At 38.4% G+C, this 21083-nt stretch overlaps 1 protein-coding gene across 3 annotated transcripts; it reads left to right on the plus strand.

The window, feature by feature from the left end:
* Positions 1–2165: 2165 nt before the first annotated feature.
* Positions 2166–18871, plus strand: SGO1 (shugoshin 1). 3 transcript variants are annotated; one of them, XM_010367601.2, is made up of 8 exons: positions 2166–2440; positions 4668–4816; positions 4898–5094; positions 10105–10181; positions 11794–11852; positions 13365–13415; positions 17117–17306; positions 17531–18871. In XM_010367601.2, the coding sequence occupies exons 2-8, from the start codon at positions 4675–4677 to the stop codon at positions 17640–17642; spliced, it is 828 nt and encodes a 275-aa protein (XP_010365903.1). In that variant the 5' UTR covers positions 2166–2440; positions 4668–4674; the 3' UTR covers positions 17643–18871. The 3 variants fall into 3 exon arrangements, with proteins under 3 accessions (XP_010365903.1, XP_010365905.1, XP_030789213.1); XM_030933353.1 differs by having other exon boundaries at positions 2186–2336; positions 13365–14162; positions 17531–17851; XM_010367603.2 differs by lacking the exon at positions 13365–13415.
* The last annotated feature ends 2212 nt before the right edge of the window (positions 18872–21083 follow it).

The following is a 21083-nucleotide window of genomic DNA, read 5'->3' on the forward strand; positions in this document are numbered from 1 at the left end:
TTCACACCATCACTTTTAGTGTAAGTGGTTAGCAAATATAATAAGGTTGGTTGGGCATGGTGGCTTAGCCAGTAATCCCACTTTGGGAGGCTGAGGCAGGCGAATCACTTGAGCTCAGGAGTTTGAGACCAGTCTAGGCAACATGGCAAAACCCTGTCTCTACAAAAAAATACAAAAATTAGCGGGGTGTGGTGGTGGGTACCTGTAATCCCAGCTACCTGGGAGGCTGGGGCAGGAGAACTGCTTGAACCTGGGAGGTGGAGGCTGCAGTGAGCTGAGATCGTGTCACTGCACTCCAACCTGGGAGACAGAGCAAAACTCCGTAATAATTTTAAGACGGCAAGGGTGAGCCCTTCTGAGCACTTTGTACTTAGGTCCCTAACTACAAAATAAGTGGTTCATGGAAGCCATTTAGTGAGCATCCTGAACACTGTATGACATGGGACAAAAAAACCGTGACAGACACGCATTGCATGAATCACATCTGCTCACAAGATTGCTTCATTGCCTCATCAGACATAACTTACAAAACATAAGTTCAAATATAAACTACTAAGCATTTCAAGATGGCCACAGCAAAGCATTAAACCAAATGCACAGCCCTTCTAAGCACTGGTTGCCTGCTGATGAAGCTGGCCCTACTCTCTGCTCTCACTTTCCACTTCATACTCTTCTGACCTCAAACAACAAAAAAGCTCTCTGCCCATTCCTTCTTGATGCTTCTGCACATACACGCCACACTGCCCTGTGGCAGTAAACTGAGGATTAATGGAGTTGGTCTGGTTAACTTGGAAAACAAGGGAGTTGTTGGCTGGAGAAGGGTGTTTCAGCCTCTTCCACTCAAGCTAGGACGGGTCCCTAGATTAGAGCAAGCATGTGTTAGCTACTTTTAAAAAACAACACATCTTCATAAAGAATGCCTAGATTCAAAGCATTTGTTACATTTTCATTTGTTCCTTTATTGTCCCAGTGAATATTTACTATCTACTTCAAAGTGCAACGAGATGCTGACAATTTAGCTATCAATAAGGCAGATGTAGTTCCTGCCCTTATTCAACTTCAAGAAACAGGCAATGAACGACAAGTCGGTGTCACAAGGCATACCCCAAAAATGCAGGGCACTAAGAAAGTGTAAAACAGATACTAAGGGGCTTTAGGGTCAGATAAGTCTTTCTGGAAGAATTCATCTGTACAGTGAAACTTCAGTATACATATGAGAAAGTCAGGCCAAGGGAAAGAATGTTCTTGACAGAAAAGTATTGGCAAAAGTGGCAAGAATTTTAAGAAAATGTACAAGTGGTGGAATCAGGAATCGTGGAGCTCTTTAAGGACAAAATATCTTAAAGGAGTTTGAACTTCACCTTAAATGCAGTAGGGAGCCACTGTAAAGTTTCCTATTTGATACCTGTTTTGTAAAAATATTACTCTATGAAGAATATAGGGAGTAGAGTCTGCGGTCAGAGTGGGTCCGAGTGCCATTTTGGGAATAAGATTAGGCTGGAAGCTGGATTGGGGGGGGAAAGTGGGCATGAGAGAAACTTGGAAAGTAGAGTTGAAAAGATCGTGTGACTGACTGGACTGGCAAAGGTTAAGAGAGGATAAAGAATCATTAAAGATGATTTATCAGGCTTCTAGTCAGTAACTGGATGGATGTTGGTGCCATTTCTCAAGAAGAGTTAAAGAGCCAGAGGTAGCCAGCAAAGAGAAACATGGAGCTCCAATTTTCAGGTATCTGCAGTTTCCCTAATACCTCTTTAATCCAGAATTTGCTCTTTGCTTTGGTTTTAATTCCCCTAAACGCTGCTTCCGTGTTGCAAGCTGGCTGACCGCTTTAACAGGCAACCAAAGAGATTCTTCTCACATGAGCGAGGCTTTGAGCACAACCTGGGACACTGGAAGCTGTCAGACTGAAGAAACAGGAAGCTTTGGACTACCAATCACACCCCGTCTTAAAGGTTTCGGAGTGACTCCACCCGTAAAATCCCCACGTCTCTGAGAAAAAGGTCCCAGCGGGTCGCCGCGACCCAACCACCGGCTCCGCCCCCGGGCCCGATGGATGCCCGGATGTGGACGTGAGGCGTTTGTGCAACGTGACGTCGCCTGGCGGGGCGGGACTCTACCGGCGCCGGTTGGTGTTGGGTGCACGTGACCGCCTCCCAGCCAACCAATGGAGGAACGAGGCGGAAAATTTCGAATGTGGCGACGGTAGTCCCAGGCGACGGGGTACGGTGGTACGGTCCTGGAGATCCCATTGCGCGTGGCTCGCGCGGGAGAGCCTCGAAGAGCCTTGAAATGTGAGAAGGAGGAAGACAGCTCTTGCAGAAGTAGTGGCCAAGGTATGGTTCGGACGCGTCTGCGGCAGGAGGGTCGCAGGGCCCACTTCCGCCAGCCCCACCTCCCCTCGGCTTTCCTCCTGAAAGAGGAGGAAGTAGGTTTTAAGGTGGGAAACAAGGGCGTAGTGATCCGTGTTTGACTTCCCTTGGGTTCTCAATACCGTTCCAAATTCGGTGGCCAAAAGCTCGGGCTCTGGAGTCCCACTGGCCGCGCGCTTTTCGCGGTTCAGCCACTCGATCTGCCCTTTCTTATGTTCCGTCTTCCTCTTATGTTTAATAAATGGAGACCCTAATATCCTACTTTGCAAAATTGTGTAGATTAAGTGATGTGCAAATAAAGCTTTTTACGGTAGTTAAAAGCCTGGCTCAACGCAAGAAAATTGACAGCAGTTCTTTGTGCAGCGTGATACCGTTGACGTCCTCCTTGTCCAGGCCATTCTCTTCCTCACTTACCCTGAAAAGGCTGGCACTGACTAGTGTCCTACCTGGCTGTCTTCGCAGCAGAATTGGTTGGATAATTATGAACGGAGATCAAATATGCTAGGTTCTTTTGAATCCAGAGCGCCACGCGAGTACTCTACAGACTGAGACCGTCATCTCGCGCTGTAGCCTGTCTTTGTTTTCATTCCTTCTGTCTACCACACCCCCTGCTAACACCATCGCCTAATTTAGAAAGGATATAAAACTTTTGATATGGGAAGTTTCTTTTGTGATTTTAGCTTGATTAAAAGTAATAACGAAAACTTTAAAATACCTTAACCAAACTAGATCAGTAACTTAATCTGTATGACTCTCAAACATCTCCAATTCTAACTTATTTATTTATTTATTTATTTATTTATTTATTTATTTATTTATTTATTTTTTGAGACGGAGTCTCGCTCTGTCGCCCAGGCTGGAGTGCAGTGGCCAGATCTCAGCTCACTGCAAGCTCTGCCTCCTGGGTTCCCGCCATTCTCCTGCCTCAGCCTCCCGAGTAGCTGGGACTACAGGCGCCCGCCACCTCGCCGGGCTAGTTTTTTGTATTTTTTAGTAGAGACGGGGTTTCACCGTGTTAGCCAGGATGGTCTCGATCTCCTGACCTCGTGATCCACCCGTCTCGGCCTCCCAAAGTGCTGGGATTACAGGCTTGAGCCACCGCGCCCGGCCTCCAATTCTAACTTATTTGTGTAAAACAACCCCTTTACCATTAGTGCTTTTAAAAATAGCTATCCTATATCTGCTAGGAACCTCCCAGTATATACCTTGGTAGAAAGTTCTTAATCTACAATATCTATATTTAAGATTCCAGATACTGCATGGAGGAAAATAAGGCCTAGAGAAAATACTCAAGAAAGTGTAAGGTTTAGGAAAATGTTTGGCTATCTTAGAGAAGGTAAAGATATCCTTTGTGGTGAAAATTGTATGCATAGATTATTATTGGAAACAAGTTTTTTTTCAATTTTAAGATATTCAAAGTGCAATCTAGAGTAAAAGATGTTTCTGAAAAGTGGTTTGACATGTTTAGTAGCATGCTAAAACCTACCTGACTTGCAACATTGAAAGATTAAGTATACTTATGTATTTAATACTCAGCGTTTAACTGCATGTACAACAATATTTAATGTCTGATTTGTTATGTTCATAATTCACTGGGAGTTAACAGCCCTAAGTTTTAGCCATACTTTGAGAATACTAGAGTGTTCTTCTCCCCAAGTTCCTGCTCTAGCTCTGTAATTGTTACAATAGCCTAATAAAATTGTATGTGGTGCTACATAGTTTAAACCTCTAAGGATCACCTTGACTTTCTTGAGAGTGTGTGTATATCATAAGCGATAATTAGGTTAAAAGAGTATGGAAAAATAGTTGAATGACCTAATGTGATGAATTAATCATTAAAGAAGAGCTGGAAAACAAAACCCAGATATATAATTGCCTCAGAACTAATGCTGTAAGCCTAAGCACTAAAAGTTGGTCCTAAACATTTTCTTTAAGAAGCATAAATAATAATGGCATCAAAATATAGTAATAAGCATTTTCAATAGTGTCTGGCATATATGCCACAGTGAGTATTTGTTAAAGAATGAATAAGTGGCATATTGTGGAATCTTTGGGTTGGAAATCTATAGTCAATAAAACTTTTCTATAAAGTGCCTGAGGAGGAAGAGAGAACATCAAAAATATGAATGAGATTTTAAAAGGGGGAAAGTTATGTTATCAAGTTAGTTAACTGTCTACTTTGAGCTAATTCTACAGTTTAGTCTATTTAATGCATTCTTTATGAACAGCCTATGTTTTTTAAAGTTTTATATTTGATAATATTCTCTCTGAGAAAAATTATTTTTTATTGTTTAGGCAAAAGATGGCCAAGGAAAGATGCCTGAAGAAGTCCTTTCAAGATAGTCTTGAAGACATAAAGAAGCGAATGAAAGAGAAAAGGAATAAAAACTTGGCAGAGATTGGCAAACGCAGGTCTTTGATAGCTGCACCATGCCAAATAATTAGTAAGAGATTTTTATGTTGTCCTTTTATGTCACTTTTAAGTTTAGATTTAATAACTGATAAATTTTTTTATCCTCTTTTAGCCAACACTTCTACACTGCTGAAAAATTACCAAGACAACAACAAAATGTTAGTTTTAGCTTTGGAAAATGAAAAATCCAAAGTGAGAGAAGCCCAAGATATCATCCTACAGCTGAGAAAAGAATGTTACTATCTCACATGCCAGCTATATGCATTGAAAGGAAAACTTAAATCACAACAAACAGAAGAACCTGCTCAGGTATTTTCATTACTGAGGCCGAATTTCTTAGTTTAGTTAAGCCATGAATAAGTAGTTTAGATCAGTTATTTTATTTAAATGAATTACTGATAGCTCAATTATCCATGAATTGTTTAAAACATCCTTCTTTGGTGCTCCAGAGCACAGCTATTGCATTTGGCCAGTTTAGAAAGCTTCAAGCATATAGGTGATTGAAGCCTGTTCCTGCCTATTTCATTCTTAAAGCAGGTAGCAAGACAGGATGCAGAAGACATAGTTTTAGCCTTTTGCATTGCTGGTCCATTTGAATGTTCAACTAAGTGAGTCAAAGATAGTGCAACTAAGCTAAAGATATAAAAGTGGTAGCTGAAGTGGACTCATCCAAAAGTTTTAATCAGTGCTATCTTAGCTTTTACCGTAACCTTTTGTTTTGCTGTATCCAGTGGGGTTTTATAAGAACTACCTTTATTTAGGACATAGGGAGTATTTAAATGCTTTTTGGAGAATCGTTTTTACCTGCTTGTTGGCTAAGTAGAGAATACTGTTCACTCCCAGACAAGTAAGATCATAAACATTTTGCTGCTCAAAGTTTCAATCTGATTCTCTTTTTGTCTAAGATTATAAAGAAGGTGTTCAAATATGGTCCTGCTAGCCAAAATATAACAGATATGGAGAACGTTTGCTTTAGGATATTATTTGTGTCTTGCTGTACCATTGTGTATCATTGTGTACATTACTTATGTAATGTGTGTCATTACTTATGAAAAAAGTAATGATGAGCTAGTTTATTTATCCCTTTTTCCAGTAGCCACTGCCAGGGAAATGGGGCAGAGAAAGAAAAAAAGCAGTGGTGAATGTCAGGCGTACAGAACATTGAAATTCTTCCCAGTGGCCATTGCTTCGCTATACCAGTGAAAACATTTGAGTTGGCACTTAGACCGGAAGGTCAGATAAGAAAGTGAGAACATAATGATTAGGGGAGGGATATTGGGGGTGGGAGGAGGTGGGTAATTGAAAATGGAATTAACGTCACTTCTCCATTGACAGGAGAAGTCAGTGAAAGAGTTCTTGCTTCACTCCCTATTGATTCCTTATTATTTTTCTCCATGTGATTAAGACACATGTAATATATATGTATATATACACATAGACAATAAGTACATATATGATATATTTGAGTACTGCCTCTATAAAGATTAGGTATATTTTCTTTACCCTCATGGGAGGTTTATATATATATATATATATATACACACACACACACACATATATATATGTATTTTTTTTTTTTTTTTTTTGAGACAGAGTCTTGCTCTGTCGTCAAGCTGGAGTACAGTGGTGCAGTCTCAGCTCACTGGAGCCCCTGCCTCCTGGGGTCAAGCGATTCTCATGCCTCATCCTCCCAAGAGCTGGGATTACAGGTATGTGCCACCACACCTGGCTAATTTTTATATTTTTAGTAGAGATGGGTTTCGCCATGTTGGTCAGGTGTCTTGAACTCCTGGCCTCAAGTGTCCCACCCACCTCAGCCTCCTAAAGTGCTGGGATTACAGGCATGAGCCACTGTGCTAATCGTGGTAGATTACTTTTTTTTTTTCCAGCATGTAATCTTTTTTAATTTTGTATTTTCTTTGTTCAGTCAACTAGTAGGGGGAAACAGTTCCTCTAAAGGCATTTGAATCTTCCTCCTCCTTTTACAAAGTTTTTGCTGAAAAGCAGAAATAGTAGGAAGTGAATACTCGATGAGATAATTACAAAAGCAGTTGGGAAAAAATTCTATTACTGCAACTCAGTGGTTTTTGAGTATTTATTAAAAACATTGTTAGTTGCTACGCAAATATATTCTTAGCATTTAGAATGTCAATGTTTGTATTTTCTGCTATATACTAATTGCTTGTGTCACTCATTCTCAACCTCATTGTACACCCATGCTTCAGTGCTTATCAAATCGATTTAGCAGTGATGGAGAAGCTTAAAATGTAAGAATTTTACAAGAATGTTTTCTTGCCTAGCCTAGCAATAGTTAACGTTTAAGTAATTTTTAACAGCCTTTTTGTTCCCTAATTTTATAGATTTTTTAATGACTTGTTTTTAAGTTATATTAGTATATAGTTAAATGTTCTTTTTTATTTACCTGCATTAATATTCGTTTCAGAACATTAGCTACATTGATGTCAAATTTAAAGTTTTCGTCTTTGGCCAGGGTAGGTTGAGGGGGACAGAGTCTCGCTCTTGCCCAGCCTGGGGTGCAGTGGTGTGATCACAGCTCACTGCAGCTTTCACCTCCCAGGCTCACGCACACAGCCTTCACCTCCCAGGTTCAAACGATCTTCCTATCTCAGCCTCCTGAGTAGGTGGAACTATGGGCATGCACTGCCACACCCGGCTAATTTTTTTTTTTTTTTTTTGCCAGAGACAGGATCTTGCCATGTTGCCCAGGCTGTTCTTGAACTCCTGGTCTCAAGCAGTCCTCCGGCCTTGGTCTCCCAGTGTGCTGGGATTATAGGCATGAGCCACCACACCTGGCCGAAAGCTTTTAATGGGATTAAATTTCTGATTGTTTTGTTTTTAATGAACATTTTTAGCCTATTTATTATAATGTCAACATATGTTCATCAAATTTCAGAAGATAATTCATTAAATTAGAATTGGCTTCTTAGGAATTGAGTGAGAATTGTCATCTTCATAACAGAGATCTACAAATCCACCTCCATACTTAGGTTCTTCATCTTCCCTCTTGTTACAGTGGCAGAATGGCCCCTGTTCCTGCTAAAGGCAAGCACTACCCCCAGCCGCTCCCTAGCCCATGCATCAGATTTTCTCTTCTCACCTCCTCTGCAACTTTATTCCTGGAAGATTGTTCTCTCTTCCATATATCCCCCTCTCCACTGGATCATTTCAGTCATCATAAACATGTGCTTTCGTATCTCTCAACCTTAGAGAAGAAGAAAGTAATGAAACCGCTCTTTGTCTCATATTTCTTTATCTCCTCATTTGTTTGCTTCCCTTCACAGCAGAACTTTTTAAAAGAAAACAGTATATTCTTCACTTCCTCAGCTTCCATTCACATTTGAAATGACTCTTTTTTTTTTCTTTGAGACAGGATCTCGCTCCGTTGCCTAGACTGAAGTGCAGTGGCATAATCATGGCTTACTGCAGCCTTGACCTCCCAGGCTCAAGTGCTCCTCCAAACCTCAGTCTCCTGAATAGCTGGAACACCACCACACCCAGATAATTTTTAAAAATTTTTTTGTAGAGACCACCTCACTATGTTGCCCAGGTTGGTCTTGACCTCCTGGGTTCAAGTAATCCCCCTGCTTCAGTCTCTCTAAATGCTAGGATTACAGGCATGAGGTACCATGCCTGGCCTGCAGCCACTCTGAATCTAGATTTTATCCTTACCATTCTGTTGTCACTGCATGTCAAGGTCACCAAAACCTCCATGTTACCAAATTCAGTGGTAACTTCTCTTTCTTCTTGACCTTGCAGTAATAATATGTAAAACAGGGACCACTCTTGACTTGACATACTTTGATCTATTAGTTTTCATGATATTATGCTCCCCTGGTTTTTATTCTACCTTTCTGACTGTTCCATGCCGGTCTCTTTTGCTGATTTCTTCCTCATTCTACCTTTAAATGTCAATTCTTGGCCAGGCACATTGACTCATGCCTGTAATCTGAGCACTTTGGGAGGCTGAGGTGAGAGGATCACTTGAACCCAGGAGTTCAAGACCAGCCTGGGCAACACAGCGAGACTCCCATCTCTACAAAATAAAAAATAAAAATTAGCCAATTATGGTGGCATGCACCTGTAGTCCCAACTACATGGGCAGCTGAGATAGGAGGATCACGTGTGCCCAGGAGTTGAAGGCTGCAGTGAGCTATGATAGCACCCCTACACTTCAGCTTGGGTGACAAAGCAAGACTTTATTTCAAAAAATGAATAAATGCCAGTTGTTGTAGACTCATCTTATGCCCTGTCATAGCTTTATGTACTGTCTGCTGATGCCTTCCCAGTTTATAGTACAGAATCTAAAAACAAACACATACACACGTATACACACAGCCACCATTTGCTATCCCCACTTAAAGATGTATAAGGGATCTCAAACATACCTTATATAAAGCACAACTTCCCCTTGCCTCCCCCAAAGATACTGTATACTTCCTACCTTCCTTTATAAGTCTTACTCATCTCAGTAAAGTAGCCTACCCATTTGCTTAGTCCAAAACCACAAGAGGCTTTCCTCTCCCTCATTGTTCCCACCTCCATCCCTTTTCAGTCCTTGAGCTTGACCTGTCATCTCAAGGCCTTCCACTGGGCTTCACCTCCATAGCCATGACTCTAATCTTAGCTGATACCATGTCTTGCCAGATATGCTATGATGATCTCTCAACTCTTTCTACCCCTGGCTTCTTTTAATTCAGACTGATCTTTCAAAAACTTAAATCAGTTTACTTCCTTTCTTAATATTAAGTACCTTCCCATCCTACTTAGACTGAAATCTAAACTCATGGTTCTCAAGGCCCTACATTATGTGGCCTCTGCATGTATATCTCCTACTGTTCTCAGTGACTATGTTCCAGCCACAACAGCCTTTCTTTCCTAAACACAGCAAGATTTTTCGTACGTGTATTTGCTGTTTCCACTGCCTTCTTTTCCTCCTGCTCTTTCAGTGGCTGGCTTCTTTGCAGTCTTCTGATTTATATCAGATTCATTCTATTTAAAAGAGCAATCCAACCTGAGTTACTCTCTATCACCTCACCCTGGGTATTTCCTTCATGGCACTTACCACAATCTGAAATTTCGTACATATATCTTCTCTTTTTAAAATTTTATTTCCCTGCACTAGAATGTAAGCTTTAAGAGGATAAGACTTACTCTGCTTTTGAGCTCTTATAGACTCAGTTCCTAGAACTATGGCATGGCACCATGGTAGACTGTCAACAAGTGCATATTGTTGAATAAATTAATGCTTTCTTATGAATACTTCAGTTATAACAGTGTTTTGTTTTAATACATTAACAGAACCAGGAAATATGTTCCTCTGGAATGGACCCCAATAGTGATGACAACTCCAGAAATTTATTTGTGAAGGATTTACCGTTAGTATCAAATTCTTTATTATGATTATTAATACTAAGAAAGATTTAATTCTGTGATTCATTTATGAAAGGAAATGTGCATCATGTCAACTCTTGTATTTGTAGTCTGATGCTTTCTCTGCTGAGAATATATTTAAGAGAATTTGATGTGTTGAAATTCTATCACATATAGCCAAGCTAAACCCCTTTTTCTCATATTTCACTCCTTTTTTGATGCCTAAGAAAAAGAAGCCTTACCAGAATTTTTAGTTCTACTTCATACTTTCCTTCAGTCATACTTTTCTGTGTACCATGTTTTTATTCTAAGAAGGATTAGCTATTGAAATGAGGTGTTTTGCCTGCCCTATAAATAGTCTGGTTTGGGAAATAAATAAATAAATAAATAAAACATCATATTTAACACAGTTGTCCCATTGTCTCGCTGATCCAGTTCATTTTTCTAGATCCGCTATACCCTCGTCCCCTTCTCTTGGATCAAATGTACTTTATTTATTTGTTTATGAATTATTAAGCTTTAATTATAAACAGTAAAATGCACAGATCACAGTTACACAGTTTGATGAGTTTGACTAATTATATATCGTGGAACAAAAATGTCAATGAAGACATAATGTTTTTACTATTAACATTTTGGGCCAGATAATTCTTTGTTGTAGAGGGCTGTCTGTGCATGATGGGATGTTTAGTAGCATCCATAGCCTCCACCCAATGAATCCCAGTAACATCCCTCAGGAGAACAAAAAATGACTTCAGATATTGCCACATGTTCCCTGGAGAGCATAATTGCCCTTGGAGGAGAACTACTGCCATAGACAGTTCTTTCGTATGCCTTTCAAGTCCATCCCCTTCTCCACAGAAGTAACCACTGAGATGATTTCTATTGCTGTAGATTACTTTTAATCATTAGTAGTTTTTAAACTGTTGGACTTTAAGATCTGACAAACTTATGTTGTGGGCAAAAAGTAAGATAAGGTAATCGAGTTTGTAGAAGTTTTCTAAAGTAGTTATTAGTTACCACAGCCATTACCTAAATCTGTTTAATGTCTAGAGTGGAAAATTCTCTACGGAGAATAAAGAATAAAATTACAATTAGAATGAAACTGCCAGTAATAGTGTTAGAGTATAAAGAACACTTCATGTTTCATGAACTAAAGAACAACATTTTTAAAGAAAATGAACAATGTTAACTTCAGAAGAGTTCAATAGTTAAGCACCATAAAAGCATATATTACAAACAAATCATAGCTCTGCTAATGATAAAGCAGGCTCCTAAAGAGTGATCAAACTACATTTTTTAAAAAACATTTTACAAATTAATTGTCATTGGCTGTTTTCTTAGTTAAATGAAATTGAGTTATATAACATGTTTTCAGGTGGAACTATCCAACTTGATAGGTTAGTTCTTCAAGTGGGAGTTGAATGTCAGTCATAACAAATCAATCTCCCTTTAATCAGCATAAGTGTCCTTTGGTTTCCTTTGATACAGAATAGATGTATTGATTTGAAATCGAGTTATGAAATGATACTAAAGGAAAGAAAAATTAGGAAAATACTGAATTTGTTTTTATTACATAATCGTTAAATTTCTGTTTTTTCATTGGTATTTTCTAAGGCAAATTCCTCTTGAAGAAACTGAACTTCCAGGACAAGGAGAATCATTTCAAATAGAAGGTAATCAAGTGAAAATCTAAAAATATTATTAAGGGCAAGATAAGGTCTTTGAGAACAAATAATACAATTAAATTTCTCTAATTCTTTTTTTCTAAACTTTTAAAATTTGTTCATCTGGTATTCTGCTCAAAGGAAATCTGTTTATTTTACACAGAGTAATAGAGTTTTAAAATATATTTATTATGTCAAATCTGTAATCTGAAACTTTGGCTATAACTATTGCAGCAATTTACTGATTGCTACTATGTGTCAAGCTCTATGTTAGGCATTTTACATGCATAATCTCACCTAACCCTCACAACAACCTAGGAATATAAGTATGTTAGTCCCGTTTTATAGGAACTCAAGAAGATAAAATATCTCACATGAAGAAGGCTAGATGTTAAGAGCTAGTATTTAAAATCAAAGTTGAACTCCAAAGCCATCCCCTTCTTACTACTTTTAAATTGATATGTCTGTGTTCTCAAATGTCAATCTCCTCCACTTGAACTAAGCTTCGAAGAAGGGATAGTATTTGAATAAGCAAAACCGGACATAGCCTCACTTCTCCTTAAAATACAGATTATATTTCTTACCTAAGAAGCTTTCTAGTTATCCAAATCTTATTTATTTTTCAAAGAACAACTTAGCTCCCACTTTCTCGTTTGCCCCACTCTGGAATATGCATTTGTACTTCTCTGAATCTGTACTCAGTGAAACATATATTCATTTTCTTTAAACTAAGAGCACGTAAACGCCTGTTATAATTTTTTTTTTTTTTTTTTTTTGATACGGAGTCTCGCTCTGTTGCCCAGGCTTAGAGTGCAGTGGCGCAATCTCGGCTCACTCTAAGCTCCACCTCCTGGGTTCACGCCATTCTCCTGCCTCAGTAGCTGGGACTACAGGTGCCCGCCACCATGCCCGGCTAATTTTTTATATATATATATATTTTTTTAGTAGAGATGAGGTTTCACCGTGTTAGCCAGGATGGTCTCCATCTCCTGACTTCGTGATCCACCCGCCTCAGCCTCCCACAGTGCTGGGATTACAGGCGTGAGCCACTGTGCCTGGCCTATAACATTTTTAAAGATTATAAAGATTGAGTGTCCCTTATTCAAAATGCTTGGGACCAGAAGTGTTCTGGATTTATTTTTTAAATTTTGGAATATTTACATTATATCAGTTCATCATCCCTAATTTGAAAATCTGAAATCCAAAACCCTCCAGTTAGCATTTCCTTGGAGCATCATGACTGCACTGGAAAAGTTCTGGATTTCAGATTTTCAGATTAGGGATACTGAACCTGCACAAGATTCTTTCACATGTCAGATATAAGCCATCAGTTGATCATTGACAGGTAAATATATGGTAATATTTTAGTTCCCCAGATTTTTATTTACAGATTTTATAATGTAGGAAAACCACAGAATGACTTTTTGGTCATTCAGTTTTTTACTTTGAATTCTAAAGTTCTTGAAATTCAATTTTCCACAAAGTCAAACTATTTTTCTCATTTATTTTTTAAATTCTCAGATCAGATACCTACTATTCCTCAAGACACACTGGGATTTGATTTTGATTCAGGTGAAGCTAAGTCCTCTGATAATGTCTTACCTAGAACTGTATCTGTCCGTAGCAGTTTAAAGAAACATTGTAACAGTGTATGTCAGTTTGATAGCTTGGATGATTTTGAAACCAGTCATTTGGCGGGGAAGTCTTTTGAATTCGAAAGAGTTGGATTTTTAGACCCACTAGTAAACATGCCTGAAAATGTACAACACAATGTTTGTCAATGGAGCAAGGACCAAGCTAACTTATCACTTTCAAAGCTGATGCATCCAGGAACGTTTACTAAAACAAAAGAAGACATTTTAGAATCTAAATCTGAACAAACTAAGCAAAGAGATACACGAGAAAGAAAAAGAGAAGAGAAAAGAAAAGCTAACAGGAGAAAATCAAAACCTATGTCAAAATATAAAGAGAATAAAAGTGAAAATAAAAGAACTGTTTCCAAAAAGAAAATGCACAAATCTGTCAGTTCCAATGATGCTTACAATTTTAATTTGGAAGAGGGTGTTCATCTTACTCCTTTCCGACAAAAAATGAGCAATGACTCTAATAGAGAAGAAAACAATGAGTCTGAAGTGAGCCTCTGTGAATCAAGTGGTTCAGGAGATGATTCCGATGACCTCTATTTGCCCACTTGCAAGTACATTCAGAATCCCACCAGCGATTCAGATACAAGACCAGTCACCAGGCCTCTAGCTAAAAGAGGACTGAAATATACAGATGAAAAAGAGATGGAGGGTTCTAAACCAACAAAAACTACTAGTAAGTGATCTACTTGTTTACCTGCGTTTTTAATGTTTGTGATAAATGATCACTCCTGATGCTTTTATATACTATACTTACCATCTGTTTCTCTGGTGGAGGTTGGGGACTTACCATCTGTCTCTCTTTGGGGGAAGTTATGGTCTGATTAAACAGTGTGGGGCTGGGTGTGGAAATCACAGTTGTATTGCTCTGACCTAATTCAGAGATTGCTTGTTGTGGAGACAGAATTTTTATTTTCAGTAAATAAGGACTCCCAAGAGGACAGAGGGACTCTTTTGTGGAGTTAGGTTGAATTAAAGTAGCTTTTATACACTTACCTGAAGTATCCCCTTGAAAGTGAAATCAAATTTGAATCCAGGGACTTGTTATTTTAATGGCCTTGTTTTATATTAAATTTGACAGAAACCATGATTTTAAATAATCTTCTAGTTAGTGAAGATTTCCTCAGTTGATAGGCTTAGTATTCTTTTCTACAACATCTCTAAAAACTGGCTCAGAAAATATTTTACGAGATCAAAAGTAGGCATAGTTCAAATGTTCATAATACAACCTACACCTGTCCACAAAGATTCTCATGTGGCGATTTTAGTTAATACAAGTAAAACTAACATACATAGTCAAGTTGTATCATTTTCAAAATATTGTTTTATCATTTTATTTGATCATCAGAACAATTCTGTGAAGTATAGGTGTTATGATGCTTATTTTGTTTATAAGGAGATTAAAACCTTAAAAACCAACTTTCTAAATCAGCTAGTCAGTGGTAGCAGGCAAGTATCTTCTTTAAAATATGCTGTAGGCTGGGCGGGTTGGCTCATGCCTGTAATCCCAGCACTTTGGGGGGCCGAGGTAGGCGGATGACCTGAGATCAGGAGTTCAAGACCAGCCTGGCCAACATGGTGAAACCCCGTCTCCACTAAAAATACAAAAAAATGAGCTGGGCATGGTGATACGCACCTGTAATCCTGGCTACTCGGGAGGCTGAGGCAGGAGAATCGCTTGTACCCAGGAGACAGAGGTTGCAGTGAGCCGAGACCATGCCATTGTGCTCCAGCCTGGGCAGGGAACAAAACTCAGTCTCAAAAAAAACAAAAATCAAACAAGATTGGCAGAGTGTTGATAATTATTGAACCTAGGTAACTCAGAGTTTATTATACTGTTATTGCCATCTTTGTGTACGTTTGAAAATGTCCAGAAGAAGTTGGGATTTTTTGGTTGTTGTTCACTTTTTAATTGAGACAGGGTCTTGCTCTATCACCTAGGCTGGGGGGCACTGTCACTGTCATGGCTCAATGCAGTCTCAACCTCCCAGGCTGAAGTGATTCTTCCACTTCAGCCTCCCCACTACCCGGGACTATAGACATACGCCATCACACCTGGCTAATTTTTTTTTTCTTTTTTTTTCACTTTTTGTAAAGATGAGGTCTCACTGTGTTGCCAGGGTGGTCTCAAATTCCTGGGCTCAAGCAGTCCTCCTGCCTGGGCCTCACAAAGTGCTGGGACTACAGGTGTGTGAGCCTGTATCCATAAAGATACACAAAATCCATAAAAAATACATTTTTAAAAGAAAAAAATATATTCTAAAATAGTATTACTCAGAGTTTGATCCCTAGACCTCTTCTTAGAAATGCAGAATCTCAGGCCATAGCCCATACCCTGGAGTCAGAATCTGCATCTTTGTGTTTTGTTTTGTTTTGTTTTGTTTTGAGACAGAGTTTCGCTCTTGTTGCCCAGGCTACAGCGCAGTGGCACGATCTCAGCTCATCCCAACCTCCACCTCCTGGGTTCAAGCTATTCTCCTGCCTCAGACTCCCGAGTAGCTGGGATTACAGGCATGTGCCACCACGCCCGGCTAATTTTGTATTTTTAGTAGAGACAGGGTTTCTCCATGTTGGTTAGGCTGACCTGAAACTCAACCTCGGATCTCCCAAAGTGCTGGGATTACAGGCGTGAGCCACCATGCCTGGCCATTAAGAAGTCCTCCTGTGGATTCATATACACATTAAAGTTTGAGAAGCATTTTTCCAGAATGTAGCAACCGATCTGATATTGTTCCATAAGATATATTTCTCAGACTGAAAGTTGGAATAATTAATACAGTACAATATATTTATGTGGCAACAAAAAGGACAGACTATAAGAACCAGATAACACTGTGCATATGGCTCTTAGTATACAATCATTTCACAGTTATAGTTTACTTTTTTGGGAGTACAGTTTGCTTTTTAAAGCTATTTGAGGAGATTGCTTTGCAGTGTCTTTACTATGTGTTGGACATTTGCCTTCCAATATAGGTGTAGCTCCAAAGCATACTTGGATGTTTATGATGGGAAAAAAACTGAGTAACTTTTTAACATGCTAGTTTGTCTCCTGGTTTACACAGAAGCTGTTATTTAGAATTCTCATTTGTTTAGTAGAAGGAGTTTTAGCGGCTTTATAAGACTCTAGGAAGAGACTTGATAAAAACCTTGGTATTGAAAGAGAGAGGACTTGATTCCAAATAGCAAGGTATGACTAAAATGAAATTCCATGGTTAAACTAACTTATTATGCCCAAGCTATCCTAGAAGAATTTTAAGTTTTAGTGAAGTGTTCTGTTATAATTAATAATTCAACACTGTCTGGTTTGAAAGGAAGAGGAAAAAATGATGAAAAAGCTAAAAAAAAAAAAAAAATGCATTATTGGCCGGGCATGGTGGTGCACACCTGTAGTCCCAGCTCCTCAGAAGACTGAAGCAGGAGGATTGCTTGAGACCAGGAGGTGGAGGTTGCAATGAGCTGAGATCACACCGCTGCACTTCAGCCTGGGCAACACAATGAGACCCCATCTAAAAAAAAATTCTATTATTAAATGCTGGATTTTGTATACAGTTAAGATATATAAAATTGAGTACAATTTTAGTTCCTGTGTGGGTTTTTTTTTAAAATCATTCAGTAAAAATTGTTTTGTAGGTACACCACCTGAAACTCACCAGTCACCTCATCTTAAACTGAAGGATATCACCAATGTCTCCTTGTATCCTGTTGTGAAAATCGGAAGGCTTTCTCTTTCTCAAAAAAAGAATAAAGAAAGCCCAGCAGTGGCTCTGCCTAAACGTAGGTGCACAGTCAGCGTGAACTATAAGGAGCCCACTCTCGCTTCGTAAGTATTTGGTTTGTGGGAACTTATTTTTAATGATACATGTCGGGGGAATAAGGTTATGGAGCTTTGTTCAATAATGAGTTTTTTCTGAAATAAAAACATTTGATTTTAAAAAACTGAGGTGATAACATTTAAAATTAGTGTATTACCATAACTTGATACTGAGGAGTAAGTTAATATTGGGATGCTTATGTTATGCCTGAGATCTCTTTTTACTCTTACAGGAAACTGAGAAGAGGGGACCCTTTTACAGATTTGTGCTTTTTGAATTCTCCTATTTTCAAGCAGAAAAAGGATTTGAGACGTTCTAAAAAAAGTATGAAACAAATACAATGAAGGTTTTGATGGATATTGTTTAAATTCAATCTACACCTCTTTCTGTTGCTTCAAGAGAGGATCTGTAAGAGTACACAAACAGAGTGAGCCATTGCCATAGAATATTCTCTTGACAGGACCTAGCTCATAAACATTTCTTCAGAACTATGCTTCAAATGGGATGTTTTGTATTAAGACTTTAATAAATCTAATTTGTTTTTTCCTTTGAATATAAATAACTGAACTTAAGCATTATCATCATACCGATTTCTTATGCTGTCTAAACCTCTTAATGTTAGTCAAAATGTATCTTTTTTTGTTGTTTTTTTGGAGACAGAAATTCATTCTTGTTGCCCAGGCTGGAGTGCAGTGGCATGATCTCAGTTCACTGCAACCTCTGCCTCCCAGGTTCAAGCTATTCTCTGGCCTCAGACTCCCGACTAGCTGGGACTACAGGCATGCGCCCCCATGCCAGGCTAATTTTGTATTTTTAGTAGAGACAGGGTTTCTCCATGTTGGTCAGGTTGGTCTCGAACTCCCAACCTCAGGTGATCTGCCTGCTTCAGCCTCCCAAAGTGCTGGGATTACAGGCATGAGCCACTGCGCCCGGCCCAAAATATATCTTATACAAACATTTTAGAAATGAATAATGATTACTCAAATTAAGATATTTTCATTATAAGCTTCTGGCATCTCTATTTTTCCCTTAAGTGGAGGATACTAAAGTGAATTATTTTCTAAGAAGATCTTTTGAAACCCTTCAGTACAGTATTTAAGTAAAATAAATTATTGTGGATCTTTTGAAACTGTGTAGTATTTGAGTAGCATAAATTTTTGATATTTACAGTAGGGTACACCCTAAGTTTATGAATTCCTCATACCACTGTTGTATTTAATTTTTCAGATAAAATGTGTATGGAAAAATGACTAGAGAAATTGATTGTTTTTTAGGCCCAGGGACTAAGTAAGTGACTAGTTCTGAACCCCAAGCTCTAATTGTATGTTCAGAGTGATGCCTCAATAAAATTACAAATGTCATGTACTTTCAGGATAGCTCCTTATTTAGTCAGAAATCTCAAAGATTAAATGTGTGAATATTTAGGGTTTTTGCATATTTTTGATCAACCAACGAAAGGGAATTAGTTCAGTTCAGAAAGTTTGATGTCTATACTTGTATATACCTCTTTAAATTTTAAAACTTTGTAGGTTAGTCATTTTTAAAGAGCAATAAAGCTTGTATAAGATAGTGACTGCTTTCCTTCTATTCTTTAAATATCAAAAATAGAATATCTCTCTGTCTCACTATTCTCATCCTTGGACATTTCCTCTCCCCTCCCCTTGGTATTCTCTTTTTTGGGGGCGGGGGTGTGATCTAGGTGAGTTAATCCTTAGTATTTTCAGTAGTCATTGCTGTGAAACTCTCAGCTTCCCCTCCATACTTTCAACCTAACACTTCTCTCTCCCAACTTTTCTCTATGTAATCTCCCAGTTCATGATTAACAAATTATAATTTTATGGGGGGACCATTCTAATCCTGATATCTCAGATTGTCTTGGCTGTTATCTCCCTATCTTTCTGTATTCTATGTCAGTCAGAGCCGAAATCCTTTTCATCATCCCCAATTTTTCTAGCCCCCTCATCACTGATCCATATACCCTAGTTTCCCATCACAGTCTCTTAATTTTTCAGTTTTTTTTCTTACTACTCCCTTTATACTTATTCTTTAAATTCATGGAAACACTAGAGTAGCTATCTTAAACTAAGACTACGGACAGTTAAAAAGTCAGTTTCTCGGCTGGGCGTGGTGGCGCACGCCTGTAATCCCAGCACTTTGGGAGGCCGAGGTGTGCAGATCATGAGGTCAGGAGATCGAGACCATCCTGGCTAACACGGTGAAACCCCGTCTCTACTAAAAATACAAAAAACTAGCCGGGCGTGGTGGGGGGCGCCTGTAGTCCCAGCTGCTGGGGAGGCTGAGGCAGGAGAATGGCGTGAACCCAGGAGGCGGAGCTTGCAGTGAGCGGAGATCGCGCTACTGTACTCCAGCCTGGGCGACAGAGTGAGACAATGTCTTAAAAAACAAAAAAGGTCAGTTTCTCAATCCCTGTAACCACCTTTCAAGTGATCAGTAGCTACATGTGGCTATATTAGACAATTGAGGAAATAATGAACATTTCCATCATCACAGAAAGTTCAGTTGGACCATGGGCCAAATCTAGCACACCACCTGCTTCCGGATGGTCTATAAGCTAAGAATAGTTTTTACATTTTTAAATAGTTGAAAAAAAAAAAAGCAAACACTTGAAATCAATTTTAGTGATAGAAGCACTAACTTTGAACCCCAGTAAAGTACCTACATTATATTCTTGAGTTTGCCTCTTGGCCTACAGTCCTAAAATATTTACTTTCTGGTCTTTACCAAAAAAGTTTGCCAACTCCTGCTGTAGACCATTGAGTACTCTAATTTTGCCTTAAAGATCATTCTGCTCTGACACTCTGATCTAGCTTTGATCCCTCCCTTCCCTTCATCCCAAGAGTCAATCATTATCCTAAAATCAGTGTTAAAGTGTTTGTATTTTTAATGTTCCTATAATCTTGTCATATTTATCCATAGGCTTTTAAGTATTATTTTATATCTTAACATTTTGTATGAATATTATATTGTACGTATCATTTTACAACTGACTTTCAGCATTGTTTTTGAGATTTATCCATGTTGGCAGATGTAGATTATTTTCATCATTGTACAGTTTATTATATAAATCAGACATACTCATTTCTTCTTTTCAGACACAATTCATTTCCACTTTATTATTTACAAATTAGTGCTGCAGTGAACATTCTGCATCTTTGTACACTTAAAGTGCTTAACTTTCTATAAAGTTAATACCTAGAAGTGGAGTTGCTCGGTTGTAGAGTATATTGAACTGTAGGAAATTGCTTCCTACAGTGGTTGCACCAATTCTGTTATAAGGAGTCTATCACTGTCCTAACAGCAATTTCTAAGTTCAAATAACACCACACGCTGTCGATCACTTAGTTTTATTAGACATTAAAATTAGCCAAGCCAGGAAGTATGAAATTATTTCTCTCTCTGTTTTAATTACTATGAACTTGTATCTCATTGATTTAATTACTTATGAGAATTCAAGTGTTTATTATTCTCATTTCTTCCTTTATGAATTATTATACCTTTTCCCTGCTTTTCTACTAGAATGTAAAACTATGGATTTTTTATATAGTGTACATACTAGTCCTTTTTTCTGTTTACATGTATTCTAAGTATCTTTCTTCAATCTCTGCCCTTTTTTATACCTTGCTTATAATTCCCTTTGATATTTAGAAGCTTGAAATATTAGTATCCTCTACCACCTTCTTCCTTAAGATTTTGTCTAAAATTTGTACAGTTTTGTTTTTCACTTTAAGGTCTTTAAACCATATGGCATTTATTTTGAGTACTAG

The sequence above is a fragment of the Rhinopithecus roxellana genome, chromosome 1 (assembly GCF_007565055.1).
Source record: "Rhinopithecus roxellana isolate Shanxi Qingling chromosome 1, ASM756505v1, whole genome shotgun sequence".
NCBI lineage: Eukaryota > Metazoa > Chordata > Mammalia > Primates > Cercopithecidae > Rhinopithecus > Rhinopithecus roxellana.

Coding starts and splice junctions, on each gene's coding strand:
- SGO1 (XM_030933353.1), top strand. CDS start 4,675: ATGGCCAAGGAAAGATGCCTGAAGAAGTCCTTTCAAGATAGTCTTGAA. Junction 5,095..10,104: donor AAACAGAAGAACCTGCTCAG/GTATTTTCATTA, acceptor ATACATTAACAG/AACCAGGAAATATGTTCCTC. Junction 10,182..11,793: donor TTATTTGTGAAGGATTTACC/GTTAGTATCAAA, acceptor GTATTTTCTAAG/GCAAATTCCTCTTGAAGAAA.